At 41.6% G+C, this 17,365-nt stretch overlaps 1 protein-coding gene across 1 annotated transcript in view; it reads right to left on the bottom strand.

Moving 5' to 3' along the window:
• LOC121287557 (SAFB-like transcription modulator) overlaps positions 1–17,365 on the bottom strand; it is a 103,127-nt gene that overhangs the window by 15,335 nt on the left and 70,427 nt on the right. Inside the window, exons 11-14 of the mRNA XM_041205488.1 lie at positions 15,630–15,772; positions 12,733–12,871; positions 11,346–11,446; positions 7,452–7,608 (exon numbers count right to left, since the gene is read on the bottom strand). Of these exons, the coding sequence (XP_041061422.1) occupies positions 7,452–7,608; positions 11,346–11,446; positions 12,733–12,871; positions 15,630–15,772 (540 nt within the window). The remainder of the gene's footprint in view (positions 1–7,451; positions 7,609–11,345; positions 11,447–12,732; positions 12,872–15,629; positions 15,773–17,365) is intronic.

The following is a 17,365-nucleotide window of genomic DNA, read 5'->3' as shown; positions in this document are numbered from 1 at the left end:
GCAGCATCAGTGGAGAGCGAAACAGAGTTAATGTTAAAGTCCAATATGATGCTTCTTTAGAACGCAGGTTGGGCCATTGACTAGTTCCCAGTCACTAGCCTCTAGCAGTGAGACCGTTCTAATTGAGTATTACTGCACAACACATTCTGGATCAATGTGACACATCAGAGGATCCAAGACACAGGAAGAGGAGGAGGCCATTTAACCCTTGAGCTCGTTTCACCATTCAACTAGATCATGACTATTCTGTATCGTAACTCCATTTACCTTTATGATCCATAATGCTTATTAATACCCTTACCTAATAAAAATGATCACAGTCTTGAAAGTTTTCAGCTGACCTAGTATTCGCAACCTTTTAGTCACAAAAAATTGCTTCTTGACATCACACCTGAATGGCCTAGATTCAAGTTTGTCAGGTCCCCTTGTTTCGGATTGCCCCATCAGAGAAAATAATTCACCGATCTTTATTTACTCTATCGAACTTCTAACATTTTAAACACCAATAAAATATCACACTTCAGCCTTCCAAACTCAAGGGAAAGCAAACTAAGTTTTATGCAACAAAAACAAAAAATGCTGGAAAAACTCAGCAGGAGTGACAGCATCTGTGGAGAGAAAGACAGAGTTAACGTTTTGGGTCCGTATGACTCTTTGACCGGCTGCGTTTTTCCAGCATTTTTGTTTAGGTTTTAGATTTCCGGCATCTGCAGAATGTTGCCTTTATCTAAGTTTTATGCAAATTTGTCCTTTTAATTTAACCTTTTAGCACTAGTATTAGTCTGTTGAATCTGGGTGCAAGGTTGATATATATATATTTACAAGATAAGGGCTCCTGGATTTGGGGGTAATATATTAGCAAGGATAGAGGATTGGTTAAAGGACAGGAAGCAAAGAGTAGGGATAAACGGGGCACTTTTAAGTTGATAGTCTGCAACCAGTGCAGTGCTGCAAGGATCAGTGATGCGGCCTCAGCTATTCACAATCCATATTAATGACTGAGATGAAGAGTAATGTATCTAAATTTGTTGACTGTCCAAAGCTGGGTGGAAATGCAAGCCGAGGACAGGAGGTTGCAAAGAGATATAGGCAACAAGGTGGAAAATGGAGAAAAAAGTGGGAAGTGTGAGGTAGTAAGAACTGAAAAGCAGAATATTTTCTAACAGGCATAAAACTTCAAATGTTGATATTCAGAGGGACTTGGGTGTATTCATACAAGAAAAACAAAGCATGCAGCTAGGAAGGCAAATGGCATGGTGGCTTTATTGTAAGGAGTTTGGCTACAAGGATAAGGACTCTTGCACAATTGTATATGGATTCGGATCTCCGTATTTAGGGAAGAACATACTGGGAGGTGGTGAAGTGAAGGTCCTCTGCACTGGTTCTCAGGAAAAGAGGGTCGTGTTATAATGAGAGGCTGAGTAAATTGAGCCTATACTCTGGAATTCAGTAGAATGAGAGGTGGTGAGCTTGTTTTAAAATAGAACATTCTATGAAAAAGGACATAATTGCTTTAGAACAGGCCTGTCCAATGTCAGGCCCGTGAAGCTCCTATATGTGGCCCCCTGAGCCAGTTTTCAAAACTCAGGTCAAACAGGTGAGTTTCAAAAGAAGATTCTGCATGGAGATGCTCCTCCAATCAGAGACTGCTTTTCTCCCGTGTTTGCTGCTGATAGGCTCACTCAAGGGGTTGTTAGTTTGTGGATTTTTCTTCCCCAGAGAGCAATGGAGGCTGGGTCATTGAACTTATTCAAGGTTGAATTAGATTTCTGATAGACAACGCAGTCAAGGGTCAGTGGGGGCAGGGGTCAGGAAATTAGAATTGAGACTACAATCAGATCAACCATGATCTTCTCGAATGCGGAGCAAGCTTGAAGGGCTGAATCGCCTACTTCTGCTCCTAAGTCCTATGTTCCTATTCTGAAGGGATTTGACAGAGGTGCTTTCCCCTGGCTGGGGAATCTGGAACAGTTTCATGATCAGGTCAATAATTTAGGACCGAAATCGTAGGATGGTTACAGCACAGGAGGCCATTCGACCCACTGTGTCTGTGGTGGCTCTCTGAAGGAGCAATTCATCTAGTGTCACTCCCCTGCCATTTCTCCATAGCCCTGCAATTTTTTCCTTTTCAGATAATGATCCAATTCCATTTTGAAAGCGTCAATTGACCCTGCCACCATACTCTCAGTGCATTCAGGTCCTAATCATTCACTGCATGAAAAAGTTTTTCCTTATGTAGTCATTGCTTCTGTGCCCTCTGGTTCTTGATCCTTCCACCAATACGAACAATTGCTTTCTATCTACATTATCCAGACCCCTCAAGATTTTGAATATCTCCATTAAATCTCCACTCAAACTTCTCTTCTCCAAGAAGAATAGTCCCAATTTCTCTAATCTTTCTATGTAACTAAGTTCCTCATTCTTAGAACCATGCTCGTGAATGTTTTCTGCACCCTCTGATGCTTTCACATCCTTCCTGAAGTGCAGTGCCAAGAATTGACACAATACTCCAGTTGAGGACGAATCAGTGCTTTATATGGGTTTAACAAAACTTCATTGCTTTTGTACTCTCTGTCCCTACTGATAAAGCTGAGGATGCCATTTGCTCACCACCACTTTCTCAAGGGTAATTAGGGATGGGCAACAAACATTGACCTTGCCAGTAAAGCCCACAATCCATGAAAATAAAAAGCACTCTCTCAACCTGTCCTGCCATCTTTAATGATTTTCTTTAATTCGTTTACAGGATATGATCATCACAGGCTAGGCTGGCATTTATTCCCCATCCCTAACTGCCCTTGAGAAGGTGATGGTGAGCTGCCTTCCTGAACCACTGCAGTCTCTGTGGTGTAGGTACACCTAGTGTTGTTAGGATGGGAGTTCCAGGAATTTGACCCAGCAACAGTGAAGGAACTGCAATATATTTCTAAGTCAGGATGGTGAGTGGCTTGGAGGGGAACTTCCAGGTGGTGGTGTTCCCATGTATCTGCTGCCCTTGTCCTTCTAGATAGTGGCGGTCGTAGGTTTGGCTTCCTTAGGCACAGGGGTGGTGCCAGAGGACTGGAGAATTGCGAATGTTACATCCTTATTCAAAAAGGGATACAAGGGTAAAGCCAACAAGTACAGACCAGTCAGTCTGACTTCAGAGGTAGGGAATGTTCTAGGAAAGATAGTTTGGGACAAACTCAACAGTCACTTAGACAAGTACAGGATAATTAAGGAAAGCCAGCATGGATTCATCAAGGGAAAATCATGTTTAACTAACTGGAGTTTTTTTTTGAGGTGGTGACAGGGAAGGTTGATAAGGGAAATGCTGTTGCTACGAGGTATTTGGATTTTAAAAGGTATTTGATACAGTGCTATACAACAGACTTGTTAGCAAAATTCTAGCTCATGGAATAAAAGGGAAAGTAGGCACTTTGATAAGAAATTGGCAGAGTGACAGGAAACAGAGAGTAGTGATAAATGGTTGTTTTTCAGATTGGAGGAAGAGTTGTAGTGGAATTGGGGCTCTTGCTCTTCCTGATATACATTAATGACCTAGACTGCGGTGTTCAGGGCATGATTTCAAAATTTACAAAAATTGATTACAAAGATTGGAAACGTTGTCAACTGTGATGAGGATAGTCTTGAACTTCAAAAAGACATAGACATGTTGGTGAATTGGGCAGACAAGTGGCAGATGTAGTTCAATGCAGAGAAGTGTGAGGTGATTCATCTTAGCAGGAAGAAAATGGAGACAAAGTATAAAGTAAAGAGAGAAACTCTGAAGGAGGTGCAGGAACAGAGGGATTTCGGTATGTATATACAAATAAGTCATTGAAGATGGCAGGGCAGATTGAGAGAGCAGTTAAAAAACCATATAGTATCTTAGGCTTTATTCATAGGTGCACTGAGTACAAGAGTAAAGAGTTCATGTTGAATTTTGTATATGACACTAGTTAGGCCTCATCTGGAGCACTGTGTATAGTTATGGGCACCATACTTGAGGAAGGATGTGAAGAGATAGATTACTGAGGAGATTCACAAGAACGATTCCAGATAAAGAACTGCAGCTATAAGGATATATTGGAGAGGTTGGAACTGTTTTTCTTGGAGAAAAGACAGCTGAGAGGAGACTTTATACAGATATTCAAGATTCTGAGGGGTATGGACAGGATAGTGAGAAACTGTTCCCACTCAAGAGAACATAAAGAGCTAGAGCGCACAGTTTCAAAATAATTGGCAAAAGGAGTAAAAGTGATGTGTGGAAAAAATTTTTCACCCAGAGGGTGGTTGGAGTCTGGCACAAACTTCCTGAGAGGGTGGTGGAGGCAGGTTTGATCAAGGTATTCAAAAGGGAATTGGACTGCTATCTGAAAAGAGAGAAAATTCGAGGTTACGGGGATAAAGCAGGGGAGTAGGACGAGGGAAAATGCTCTTTCAGAGAGCCAGTGCAGACTTGATGGGCTGAATGGCCTCCTTCTGCACTATAAATATTCTGTGGGAATATAATGTGACTGTACTTGAACTCTCTCTTTAAAGGCAGCCCTATTCAGTTATAATTTTGCTGGCTAATCTTTTGATTCCAATTTATCTGGGGAGGACCCATTCTTACCCCATTAGAGTTGGCTTTCCTGTAGTTAACTTTTCTTGCTTGTGATTGTTTCTTGTCCTTTTCCATAGCCAACCTAAACTTTATGGTACAATGATCACTATTCCCTAAACGTTCCTCTATCACTTGGTTCACCTCATTCCCAAGAACCAGGTCTAGCACTTCCTCCTTTCTTGTTGGACTGGAAACATATTGTAGAAAATTCCACCCCTAGGTGGTGATTGAATTTAACATTCAGTTTGAGGGAGAGAAGAGTGGACCCAAGACTGGTATTGTAAACTTAAACAAGGGCAATTATGAGGGCTAGCTAAAGTGAACTGGCAAATGAAGTTAAGAGATAGGTCAATAAAGATACAGTGGCAGACTTTTAAACGATATTACAAAATATACAGAATAGGTGCATTCCAATGAGAAAGAAAACTTCCAAGGGGAGGACCAACCATCCGCGATTAACTAAAAAAGTTAAAGAGAGTATCACCACCCGGAAGTTCCCCTCCAAGTCACTCACCAGCCTGACTTGGAAATGTATTGCCGTTCCTTCACTGTTGCTGGGTCAAAATCCTGGAACTCCCTTCCTAACAGCACTGTGGGTGTACCTACGCCACATGGACTGCAGTGGTTCAAGCTCACAATCACCTTCTCAAGGGCAACTAGGGATGGGCAATAAATGCTGGCCCAGCCAGCCAAGCCCACATCCCGTAAATGAATTTTAAAAAATTTAAAAATAAAGAAAAATTGTGCAAAGCTGGATGGCAGGTCAGAAGATTGGACAGAATATAAAGAACAGTAAAGAATGACAAAAAGATTAATTAAGGAGGGAAAATTTAGAGTATGAGAGGAAGCCAACTTGAAAAATAAAGACAGATAGTAAGAGTTTCTATAGATATCTAAATAAAAAAGTGTTTAAAAATTGAGCATTGGTCCAATAGAAAGTGAGTCTGGGGAATTAATAATGGAGAATGAGGAGATGGCAGATGAACTGAACTGGTATTTTGCATCAATCTTCACTATAGAGGGTACAGGTAACACCCCAGAAATGGGTGTAAAACAGGAAATAGAAGGTGGTGGAGAGAGAGAGGGGAACTCAGGAAAATCACAATCACCAGAGAAGTGGTATTGAATAAATTGTTGGGGCTGCAGGCTAACAAATCCCCAGGTCTTGATGAACTTCATCCTAGGGTCTTGAAAGAAGTGGCTAGTGAGATAGTTGATGCGTTCGTTTTAATTTTCCAAAACTTCCTGGATTTGGGGAATATTCCATTAGATTGGAAAATAGTAAATGTAACTCCTTTATTCAAAAAGGGGTTGGGGGGGGGTGGGGGGAAACAGAAAGCAGGAAACTACAGGCCAATTAGCTTAACATCTGTCACAGGGATAATGTTAGAAGCTATATTAAAGATGTTACAGCAGGGCACTTTGAAAAATTTAAAGTAATCAGGCAGAGTCAACATGGATTTGTGAAAGGGAAATCATGTGTAACCAATTTATTGGAGTTCTTTGAAGAAGTAAAAGGCGCTGTGGATAAAGGGGAACTGGTGAATGTATTGTACTTGGATTTCCAGAAAGCATAAGGTTACTGCGGAAAATAAACGCTCATGGTGTATGGGTAACATATTGGCACGGATAGAATATTGGCTACCTAACAGGAAACAGAGTGTAGCCATAAATGGGCCTTTTTCCGGTTGGTGGGATGTAACGAGTGGTGTGCCACAGGGATCAATACTGGGGCCTCAACTTTTTACAATTTATTTAAATGTTTGGATGGAGGGACCGAAGGTATGGTTGCTAAATTTGCTGACGACACAGATAGGTAGGAAAGTAAGTTGTGAAGAGGACATAAGGAGGCTACAAAGTGACATAGATATGTTAAGTGAGTGGGCAAAGATCTGGCAAATGGACTATAATTTGGGCAAATGCGAAATTGTCCATTTTGGCAGGAAAAATAATAAAGAAATATATTATCTAAATGGTGAGAGATTGCAGAGCTCTGATATTCAGAGGGACCAGGGTGTCTGAGTGCATGAATCACAAAAGGCTAGTATGCAGGTACAGCAAGTAATTCAGAAAGCTAATAGGTTATTATTTATTGTGATTACAAAAGTAGGGAGGTTATGCTTCAGTTATACAGGGACCACATCTGGAGTACTGTGTACAGTATTGGTCTCCTTATTTAAGGAAGGATGTAAATGTGTTAGAAGCAGTTCAGAGAAGGTTTATTAGACTGATACCAGGAATGGGCGGGTTGTCAGGAAAGGTTGAACAGGTTAGGCTTGTATCCACTGAGTTTAGAAGAGTAAGAGGTGACTTGATTGAAACCTTTAAGATCCTGAGAGGTGTTAAGAGTGGATGTTTCATCTTGTGGGAGAATCGAGAGCTAGGGGTCATGGTTTAAAAATAAGGGGTCACTCATTTATGACAGAGATGAGGAGAATTTTTTTCTCTTAGAGGGTTGTGAGTCTTTGGAATTCTCTTCCTCAAAAGGCAGTGGAAGCAGAGTCTTTGAATATTTTTAAGGCAGATACATTCTTGATAAACAAGGGGTGAAAGGTTATCAGGGGTAGTAAGGAACGCAGAGGAGAGGTTACAATCAGATCAACCACAATCTTATATATGGCGGAGCAGACTCGAGGGGCCGAGTAGCCTACTATTGCTCCTAATTTATATGTTCTCCTGGACACACTCTTAGAACTCTCACCCCTCTCTCCCCTTTACATTACTGTCCAGGTCCATATTTCGATGATTAAAGCCCCCTAAAACAATCGCAGCCTGAATACAGAAATTTAATTACCAAAAAAGGCAAAGTGACAAAAGCTCTCTGTTTACAAGTCATTATTACATTTTGCTTTGTTCTCCTTACCCCATCCAAGAACAGTCGTAACCTATCCTCCGTCTCTGGTTCCAGTATCTTTCTGTCGAGGCGTAACCTTTCATACTTTACTTGGTCCAATTCCCTTCTTAATATTTCTCTACCTTCCCAATTTTGCCTTGTTTCTCGCTCCCATGCTCCACATGCTCTAATGGGAAAAGAAAATAAATACTTGAAAGCTTCATATTAGGGTCACCAGACTCAAATCAACAAGTAACTATTCAACAGATATAAGGCCCAGTCAGCATTTGCTGGGAAAAGAACAGAGAATGGAAACATACTCTGAATGTTACGTTTCTTAATGGAATGGAAAAACAAAGAAATCCCTATTATAAAGCAGGTGGAAAAGATGTAGTAAATGCCACATAGCAAATGGGATTCTGGATTTAATATGTAGGAACAATGAATATAAAGCAGGGCAATGATGAATCAGCATTATGCATCAATTAAGCGACTCTTATTACAGGAAGGAGATTGAGATATCAGAAAGATGCAGTGTAGATTCACTTGGATGGCAAACAGTTCCACCACTTCCTTTGACTCCACAAATTTGCTCTCTGCTGTCAAACTAGTTGCCAATAGATGAATCAAAATTTCTTCTTAAATTATTAGGAAGATTAAAGCCACTGTTTTCAGCCCCTGCCATAGCATCCTTGATACTGACTCCATTGCTCTCTTGTTAGTTGCTAAGGCTGAACCAAACCATAGGAAACCTTGATATTCTGCTTGATCCTACAATTTACCATCAAGATTACTTAGTTCCACCTCCACAATAATGTTCGCCCCAACCCCTCCTGTTGCTGAAACCCTGATCCATGTCTACGTAATCTCAGGCTCAATATCTCCAATGCTCTCCTTGCCAGCCTAGCATCCTTCAACGTCCAGAGACCGTCTGTGTCCAATTCTCAGCTATCTGTATCCTGGCCTGCACTAAGTCTTGCATGTTCATCACTCCTTTTCCTCAGTCTACCGTTTTCATCCCACCAGTTTCAAAGTCAATTATTCCCTATCCCCAAAGTATTAAACTTAAAATCTCCATCTCCTAATTCTCCCAGTTTCATGGCACCCATGTTAGCAACCCTCTCCAGCCTTAAATACCATCTTGCAACCTACAGGTTTCCAACTGACCTTTTGTAAATCTCCTTCCCTCATTCATCTCACCATTGCTGAAGAGAATCCAGGAACTCCCTACCCCTACTCCCTAAGGTTTTGATAGCATCAATAGAGAGAGAATATTTCCTCTTGCGGGGAAGACCATAAGTCAAGGCCATTAATACAAGATCACCAAGAAAATGAACAGGAAATTCAGAAGAAATTTCTTTACCCGAAGAATGGCGAGAATGTGGAACTTGCTACCACTGGGAGTGGTTGAAGTGAATAGTATAGATGCTTTTAAGGGGAAACTAGACAAACATATGAGGGAGAAGAGAAGAGGGTTAAAATGATGGCTTTAGATAAAGAAAGGTTAGAGGAGGCTCAAGTGGAGCACAAATGTTGGCATGAACTGTTCGGCCAAATAGCCCATTTCTATGCCAGTAACACCCTTCTTCCTTTTTAATCTTTAAAGCCCTTTTACGTAAAAGGGACCTTATAAGGATTAGTTGCTGTTGTATGAGAGGACATAGTTATGAGACACAAAGAAAGAAGATATTCACTTGATAAGAGAAACTTAAAGGGGTGGGGGAATTGAACACAACTCGTAAAACTGTGCAAGTGTTTAAGATGGTAAATAATGAATGTTTGCTTACACTGTCAGATATTGTCTTTTGAATGCCACATTGAAACAAATCTGTCCTCTCCCAATGATACAAGCGGTGTTCAACATGGAGGAGCACAGATTTATCAATTGAGGCAGGGAGGGAATTAGGTGGTAATCAGCAGGAGGATTCTATATCCATGTTTGACTTGGTGCTATGTGACTTCATGGGATCTGGACTAGAAATTGAGGATTCCCAGGGCCCTTCCCTCCTAATTCCCTCCTATCACTGTGTATCACCTTTGGTGGGTGTGTTCTGCTGGTAGGACAGGACATAACCAGGAATGGTGATGGGGAGAATCTGGGACATTGGTTGCAAAGTATGATTTGGTGAGTATGACTACTTCAGGCTTGGAATGCTTGTGGGACATCCCCCCAAATTTTGGGACTAGTCCCCAGATGCTTGTTGAGGTCTTTGCAGGGTTGACTGGGTGTGCCTTTGTCATATCCGATGTCTAGGTAGATGCTTGGTGAACCATGTGGTTTCGTTCTTACTTGACTTTTCTTAGCGGTTTTGATAAAACTGGTGGCTTTCTAGGCCATTTCAGAGGGCAGCTACGTTGCTGTGGATCTGGAGTCACACATAGGTCAGCCTAGGTAAGTATGGCAGATTTTGTTCCCTGAAGGACATGAGTGAACCAGATGGGCTTTTACATTTTTTTTCATGGCCACCATTATTGAGACTGGCTTTTTCTTCCAGATTTATTAATTAGTTTATTTAATTAGTCCAGGCCTCTGGATTAGTCCAGTAGCATTACCACTATTCCCTCACTTCTCCTCCCACCTGGTGACAAAGGTTAATTAAGTGAAAGAAACATGACAGATTGAAACACAGCCAGAACAGTAGCTTTCTGTACTAAGACTAGCTGAGTAAATACTGAACAGGGATTGAATTTAGGGTCCTGTTGGTCATCCTCGGTCAGTACCAGGTATTTTTTACCGACTGAGCTATTAAGGGAGCTACATTTTGTAAAGACATTGTCTTATGTCTTTTTATTTCTGTTGGACTGTGGATTAAAATTACAAATGGCTACAGTTTGAAGGACATGTCTACTGGAACAGTGTAAAGGACGTATATAAGTTGCTGTCCTGGAGCAGAGTGTGCCATGAAAGACAGGATGGTGCCGAGGAGCAGTCTGGTCTAATGGGGAACTGCCTCACAAGTGTTTTAATTGGCTCCTGACCAGGTGATCAGGGTTTCAGAGAGAGCAGTGCAGCAGAATAGCTTCTGGCCTGAAAAGGGAAAAGACCTAAAACCTCTTTCTCCTTTGTGTGTCAGGTTCCAGTAATTCTATAATAATAGCTGGCTGGCCTTTTCTCCTCATGTCTCTATAACCTGCTCTCGCTCTAAAAACCCCTATCAAGAGGCAAAGGGGAAAATCATTGTTTGAGACATTGAAAGGCAAGTTCTCAACCAGTGAATTAAAGGCTGAAAGTGCTGGAAGATCACTTTGTGTCAGCAACAAAGAACTGAAAGGAATTTGGAAGACATCGATCACAAACAACCCACCGAATCCTGTATTCCAGAATTGGTGCTATTGAACAGTTTTATCCCACCCTTAAAATCCATGTTTTTGTGTGTCTTGTATGTGTGTGTAATAGGGATTTAAGAAAGGGTAGAAACAAAAAAATTGCGGATGCTGGAAATCCAAAACAAAAACAGAATTACCTGGAAAAACTCAGCAGGTCTGGCAGCATCGGTGGAGAAGAAAAGAGTTGACGTTTCGTCTCGAAACGTCAACTCTTTTCTTCTCCGCCGATGCTGCCAGACCTGCTGAGTTTTTCCAGGTAATTCTGTTTTTGTTTAAGAAAGGGTAGAGTTTAGTTATAGAGTTAGAAATTTAGCAGTTCATATTTCTTTCCTTTGCCACTGGTTAAGGACAATTTGTTCAATAAACAGTTATGTACTTAAGTTTACAAACCTGGTGCTTGTATTCTGTTAACCTAAATAAACAATTAGGTCGGTTGATCAAACTTCTTCACACGTGTCTCGGCTCGGGGAGCAGTGGGCCTTGATATTGCAGCACACTGTCCCCAGTGAGTCGTGACAATATTTATAAATTCTCACCAATTAGACACCTTCTTTCTGCATTACTTGAGAACTGGAAGAAAAACAAAATTTGCTTTACCCAATGTCAGCAAACGGTTGTTTTACAGCTTCTTCAAAGCACATCTTCCCGAGTAGCTCTTCCCTCTCTCGGTAAGTTCGCTCCTGTGCTTGCACTGTTTCCTATATAAAAGGAACACATTCTGAAAGTATCGCCTTTACCCAGCTCTGAGGCAGGCTTATAGTTTTTAAACTTAGATTATAGCTTAACCCTTTACTAATGTAAGGATCACTGCTGACTCACAATACTTTTCTATTTGCCCAAACCATATTTGGACCCATAAGCAGCATTAATTAAATACTTGCATAAGGGTAACCTCTGAATACTAATATTGTAGCGGGAGCAACTTCAAATAATTCAGCACTCTCCCATGCTAGAGTAGACATCCAAAGGCACGTGCCACCTTCCAGTATATTGCTCAAGTGACTGCTCTTCACACACAAACCTGGCTGGCAAGCGTGAGGAATGTATCACAGCCAAGTCTGACCAGTCCTCACCAACATTCACACCTACAGTTATCAATAACATGCTCTGTTTTTCCTCCTTACCAGAGGGTAGGAGGTTGTTTCTGTTTTTGTACCTTCACACTATTCCCATACAGTTTAGTGTAAAGTATGGCTGATTTCCTTCACAGGCTGATTAGCAATCTGTGACAGAAATGCTTCTTCCATGCTGGAACCACCTTTATGCCAGGCAATAGAGTGGGATTGTTTTATGGGCCTGATTCGGATTGTTACTCAAGAATTGAGAGCCAGATCTCCACTTGCCAGGGCTATCTGGATTACCATTTGAACCATGTGCCTTCTGACTCAGATCACTGAGATAGACAGATTTTTAATCAGTAAGGGAATCAAGGGTTATGGCGAAAAGTGGAGTTGAGGATTATCAGATCAGCCATGATCTCATTGAATGGTGGAACAGACTCGATGGACCGAATGGCCTACTTCTGCTCATGTGTCTTATGGTCTAAAGATTGAATTTAGTTAATTTGATGCACCAGGAAATTCATCTCTTGACTGAAAAAAAAAGAAAAATGTTCTAGATTTTCAACCAAGCAGAAGAAAAATTAATGGTGCATGACCTGATTGCATTCCGACAGTGGTAAACTAAACTTTGAGAGAGTTCGTGCTAATTCCAGAAAGCACTAAAAACAAAGGTAACCCAAAATTAAGGTTAGTTAATTATCCAACCTCTCAGCCAATTAAGATATACATATTAAAAGTGGAACTGGGAGAGCACAACACGTTTGACACCAACATCTTCTCAGTGACCATAGTAGTCTGTTCATTGCAGAAATTAAGACCTGCATGAAAGGAGCTGAAAGGTCAACAGACCCAGAAAAGACAAATTAACAACAGAATTAGTGATAGGGCATTTTCAGATTTCCATCTGTATTCCTTCTCCTTACCTCCTCTAATAATAACCTTTGCCTTTTCAGAACTGATTCATCCAATCTCCCTCTTTCGAGACACATCCTCTCAAGCTGCAATCGCTCTAGATCCCTTTCCAGTAACTCTCTGGCTTCCTCTTCCCATATCTCACGCTCTCTAGTGGAAAACAGAAATTCAACACTTCAGGATCAGATACCTAGAAGCAACGTTTCCACAAACACAAGTCATATTCAACCTTTTTGTGTGAATTAAAAATGAATAAAAGAAGGATCAACATAACCCTAAAAATAAGACACTTAAAATAGCTCAAGGCTAGAGATTTACAATCTTCATGAGAAAATTGGAGGCAATACAGAATGTAAACTCAAAATATCAGTAAAAATGGCTCTGGTGATGTAATTTACATTATTCTGGGTGGTGGGAGGAACAGTGGAAGAAGTACTTTCACTTTAAAGAACATTGTCTGCGTCTCTGTCACACAAGGCTGGGAAATTTTTGGTATCTGGCCTGTGCAGAGTGAACAATCTCAGGCAGGTGAACTGAAGAGAGAGAAATCAGGCACAAAAACTTGGCTGATCACCATCCAGCAATCCCTGCTACGAATAGGGCAAGGGCAGGTGAGGCACGACGTTAGATGTTATATATCCTGTAGTAGAGTAGGACACTAATGTTCAATGATGAAGATCAAAGCCTGGTAGCAACTTTGGCAAGGTAACAGGCTCCCCATGATTTATAACAAGAAACCAAAACAATTAGCAGATGTCAGGAAAGGAGATAAGCAGCAAAATGAAATCTTCAGCTTGGGATTTATTTGCTCATGACATATGGGCATTGCTGGCTAGGCTAGCATTTATTGCCCATCCCTAATTGCCCTTGTTTAGAGGGCATTTAAGAGTCAACCACATTACTGTGGGTCTGGAGTCACATGTAGGCCAGGCCAGGTAAGGGCAGCATTTCTTTCCCTAATGGATGGGGCTTTTATGACAATCAACAATGGTTTTGTGGTCATAATCCAAATTTTTATTGATTCAAATTTCACCATCTGCCGTGGTGGGATTCGAACCCGGCAGTGCCCTGGGTCTCTGGAATATTAGTCCAGTGACAATAGCACTACACCACTGCCTCCCCATTCCACCATAAGGTCGGAAGCAGGGATGTTTGCTAATGATTGCACAATGTTCAGCACCATTTGCAACTCCTCAGACACAAGTAGTCCAAATGCAGCAAGGGCTGGACAATATCCAGGCTTGGGCTGACAAGTGGCAAGTAACATTCGCACCACACAAGTGTCAGGCATTGACCAGCTCCAACAAGGTAGAATCTAACCATTGTCGCTTGACATTCAATGGCATTACCATTGCTGAATCCCCCGCTATCAACATCCTGGGGGTTACCATTGACCAGAAACTGAACTAGACTAGCCGTATAAATACTGTGGCTACCAGAGCAGGTCAGGGGCATGGAATCTGGTAGCAAGTAACTCACCTCCTGACTCCCCAAAGCCTGTCCACCACCTGTAAGGCACAAGTCAGGAGTGTGATGGAATACTCTCCGCTTGCCTAGATGATTGCAGCTCTAAAAACACTCAAGAAGCTCAACACTATCCAGGAGAAAACAGTCCCACTTTACTGGCACCCATTCCACATACATTCATTCCCTCCACTGCCGATGAACAGTGGCAGCAGTGTGTACCATCTACAAGATGCACTGCCAAAATTCACCTCAGTACCTTCCAGGCCCATGACTACTACCATCTAGAAGACAGCAGATACATGGGAACACCACCACCCAGAAGTTCCAAGTCACTCACCATCCTGACTTGGAAATATATCGCCATTCCTTCACTGTCACTGGGTCAAAATCCTGGAAAACCCTCCCTAACAGCACGATAGATTTACCTGTACTACATGGGCTGCAACGGTTCAAGGCGGCAGCTCACCACCACCTTCTCAAGCGCAATGAGGGATGGGCAATAAACGCTGGCCTAGCCAGCAATGCCCACATTCCGTAAATTAATAAAAAAAATCTACCCCTGTCCCGAAGGTTAAAAAACCTAGATCAGCATGAGGAGGAGGAAAGAGCTTGCTTTACCCATCAACATTCCAGTCTTTCATAGCAAGGTTCTCTTTAAAAAGTCAAATTTCAAAGGTTTAAAACCTCTCTCATCCTTGAAAAGCAACCCCGGGGAGCAAAGACACTGTAAGACAACCAGAGGGTCCACAGGACACTCGGGCCAATGTATTAAACCACATCACATAGTGAAGAGCTCATGATGTCGGCATTAAACAATATTGTTCCAAGGAGATTGACAATTACTTGAGACAGTGATGTCAGTAGATGTTTACTGGAGGGCAGGGGAGAAGCCTTGAATTTTCTTTGCATTAAAACTAGATACACAAGCAACATGAAAGTATTTTAATAAACTTGATTTTCAAGCTTGATATTTATAGCTTAATATTGTTATACGATTGTGATCAAATATCAGATCTGCAACTACTGCAGCTTGCATCTTCTCTTAGTTTTTTTATGATGGAGACAGTACTTTTTCCCTCCCACCTCCAGTGTCAGTTTCATCTAAGGAATCTGGCACAACTCTAACAGATATGGTCGGTAGTCAGAATAAGTCGATTCCTGCTTAAGAAGTTTTGTTTAAATATTTCCCTGTGTAACCTGAACAACAAAGGAATAAAATGAGCATCCCCTTGATTTTAAGTATCCATGGTAGATATTACATGCAACAAAAATAATACAATAGAAACATTCAGTGTCAGTATCTGTCTGACTTGCTCAGTGTTTCAGATTTCCAACATAGTCAGTATTTTGTTCTCTGTAGAAGTTATATGTCTTCAATCTATGGTACAAAACTGTAGTGTCGTTATAAGTCTCAAATGCAACCTGGATTCAGTACACTAACCTGCGTCTTTCAACAGCCCATAATGCTTCCTTGGGATCCAACTGCCATGGTTGCTCTTTCGACTCGTGAGTTTTCTCTGTGGATACATCTCTTGACCTATTTTTGCTGGGAGGTCTTCTGTGTTGACTCCTGGATCTTGAAGTCTGCTTTTCCACAGCAAGAAAATAATGGAACATTGGTAGTTTTAGGACCCTGCAGACTCAATAGAGCATCATGCGCATTGTTTGTTCCCAACTAGTTGCCTAACAAAACTGTAAAGACACAGAAGGTGGGCAGGCCATTCATTCTGCGTATGATGATGGATCTTCCCCACCCTCCCACCTCAAGCTGCTCAGCTAAAATTCTAAACAAAAGCATACAATAAGGGATCACAGGAACATAGACTATAAAGAAAGGCAGAGAAAAGCGAATCAAGGCATGGAATATCAGAAAAACTGCAAACTTACAAAAGAAGGAGACATTACAGAAGTACCACTGGGTACGACACCATCCTTATTAATTCACCTAAAGTAACTACCATGAACAAAAGGCTAACTCTTCCATAGCAACTCTTATCATCTCATCATGCCCTAAAGCACTTTACAATCAATTAAGTACTTTTGAAGTGCAGTCATATTGTAATGTAGAAAATGCAGTAGCTAATTTGTGCACTGAAGGTCCCACAAGCAGCAACGTAGTAATGGCGAGATCAACCGTTTGTAATGAGGCTGACTTACAAATTGGGAAGAACACTCTTGTCCTATTGTAAATTCACTCTTGACCAGCATTTACTGCTCATCTCTAATTGCCCTTCAGATGATAGTGGTGAGCTGCCTTCTTGAACCGCTGCAGTCCATGTGGTGTAGCTACACCCACAGTACTGTTAAGGAAGTTTATTTGACTCAACGATACTGAAGGAACAGCAATATAGTCCCAGGTCAGGATGGTGTATGGCTGGAGGGGAACTTTCAGGTGCTGGTGTTCCCATGCATCTACTGCTGTTGTCCTTCTAGGTGGTAGAGGTTGTGGGCTTGGAAGATGTTGTTGAAGGTGCATTGGTGAGTTGCTGCAGTGCATCTTATAGATGGTACACGCTGCTGCCACTGGGCATCAGTGGTGGAGAGTGTGAGTGTTTAAGGTGGTGGATGCATTGCCAATCAAGAGGACTGCTTTGCTTTGCATATATCGAGCTTCCTAATTGTTATTGGGGCTGCACTCATCCAGCCATTACACTCCTGACTTATGCCTTGTAGATAGTGGACAGGCTTTGGGAAATCAAAAGGTGAGTCAGTCACTATAGCATTGCTAGCCTCTATCATGCTCTTGTAGCTACAGTAGTTTTGTGGTTGGTTCAGTTAAATTTCTGGTCAATGGTAACCCCCCAGGGCATTGATGGTAGGGGATTCAGTGATGTTAATGTGTTAAATGTCAAGGGGATTCTTTTTTTGTTAGAGATGATCATTGCTCAATACTTGCGTGGCACAAAATAATGCCACAAGATCTCTTGTGGGCACTTGAGAGGGGAAATGGACATGGGTTTAATGTCTAAGGCGAAAACAGCACATCTAAAAGTGCAGCACTCCCTAAGTACTGTGCTGAAACGCCAGCCTAAATCCCGTTCTCAATTTCTTGGAGCGGGACCTGAACCTATGACCTTCCAACTCAGAGCTGCTATCCACTGAGCCATAGCTGACAACTGAGATAGCTGGCTTCAAATTAAGGGCATTCCCAAAGTATTGTGGCACTTCACAGCTACA

Source organism: Carcharodon carcharias, chromosome 14, assembly GCF_017639515.1.
Source record: "Carcharodon carcharias isolate sCarCar2 chromosome 14, sCarCar2.pri, whole genome shotgun sequence".
Lineage (NCBI taxonomy): Eukaryota > Metazoa > Chordata > Chondrichthyes > Lamniformes > Lamnidae > Carcharodon > Carcharodon carcharias.
This window is presented reverse-complemented; position numbering and strand designations above follow the sequence as displayed.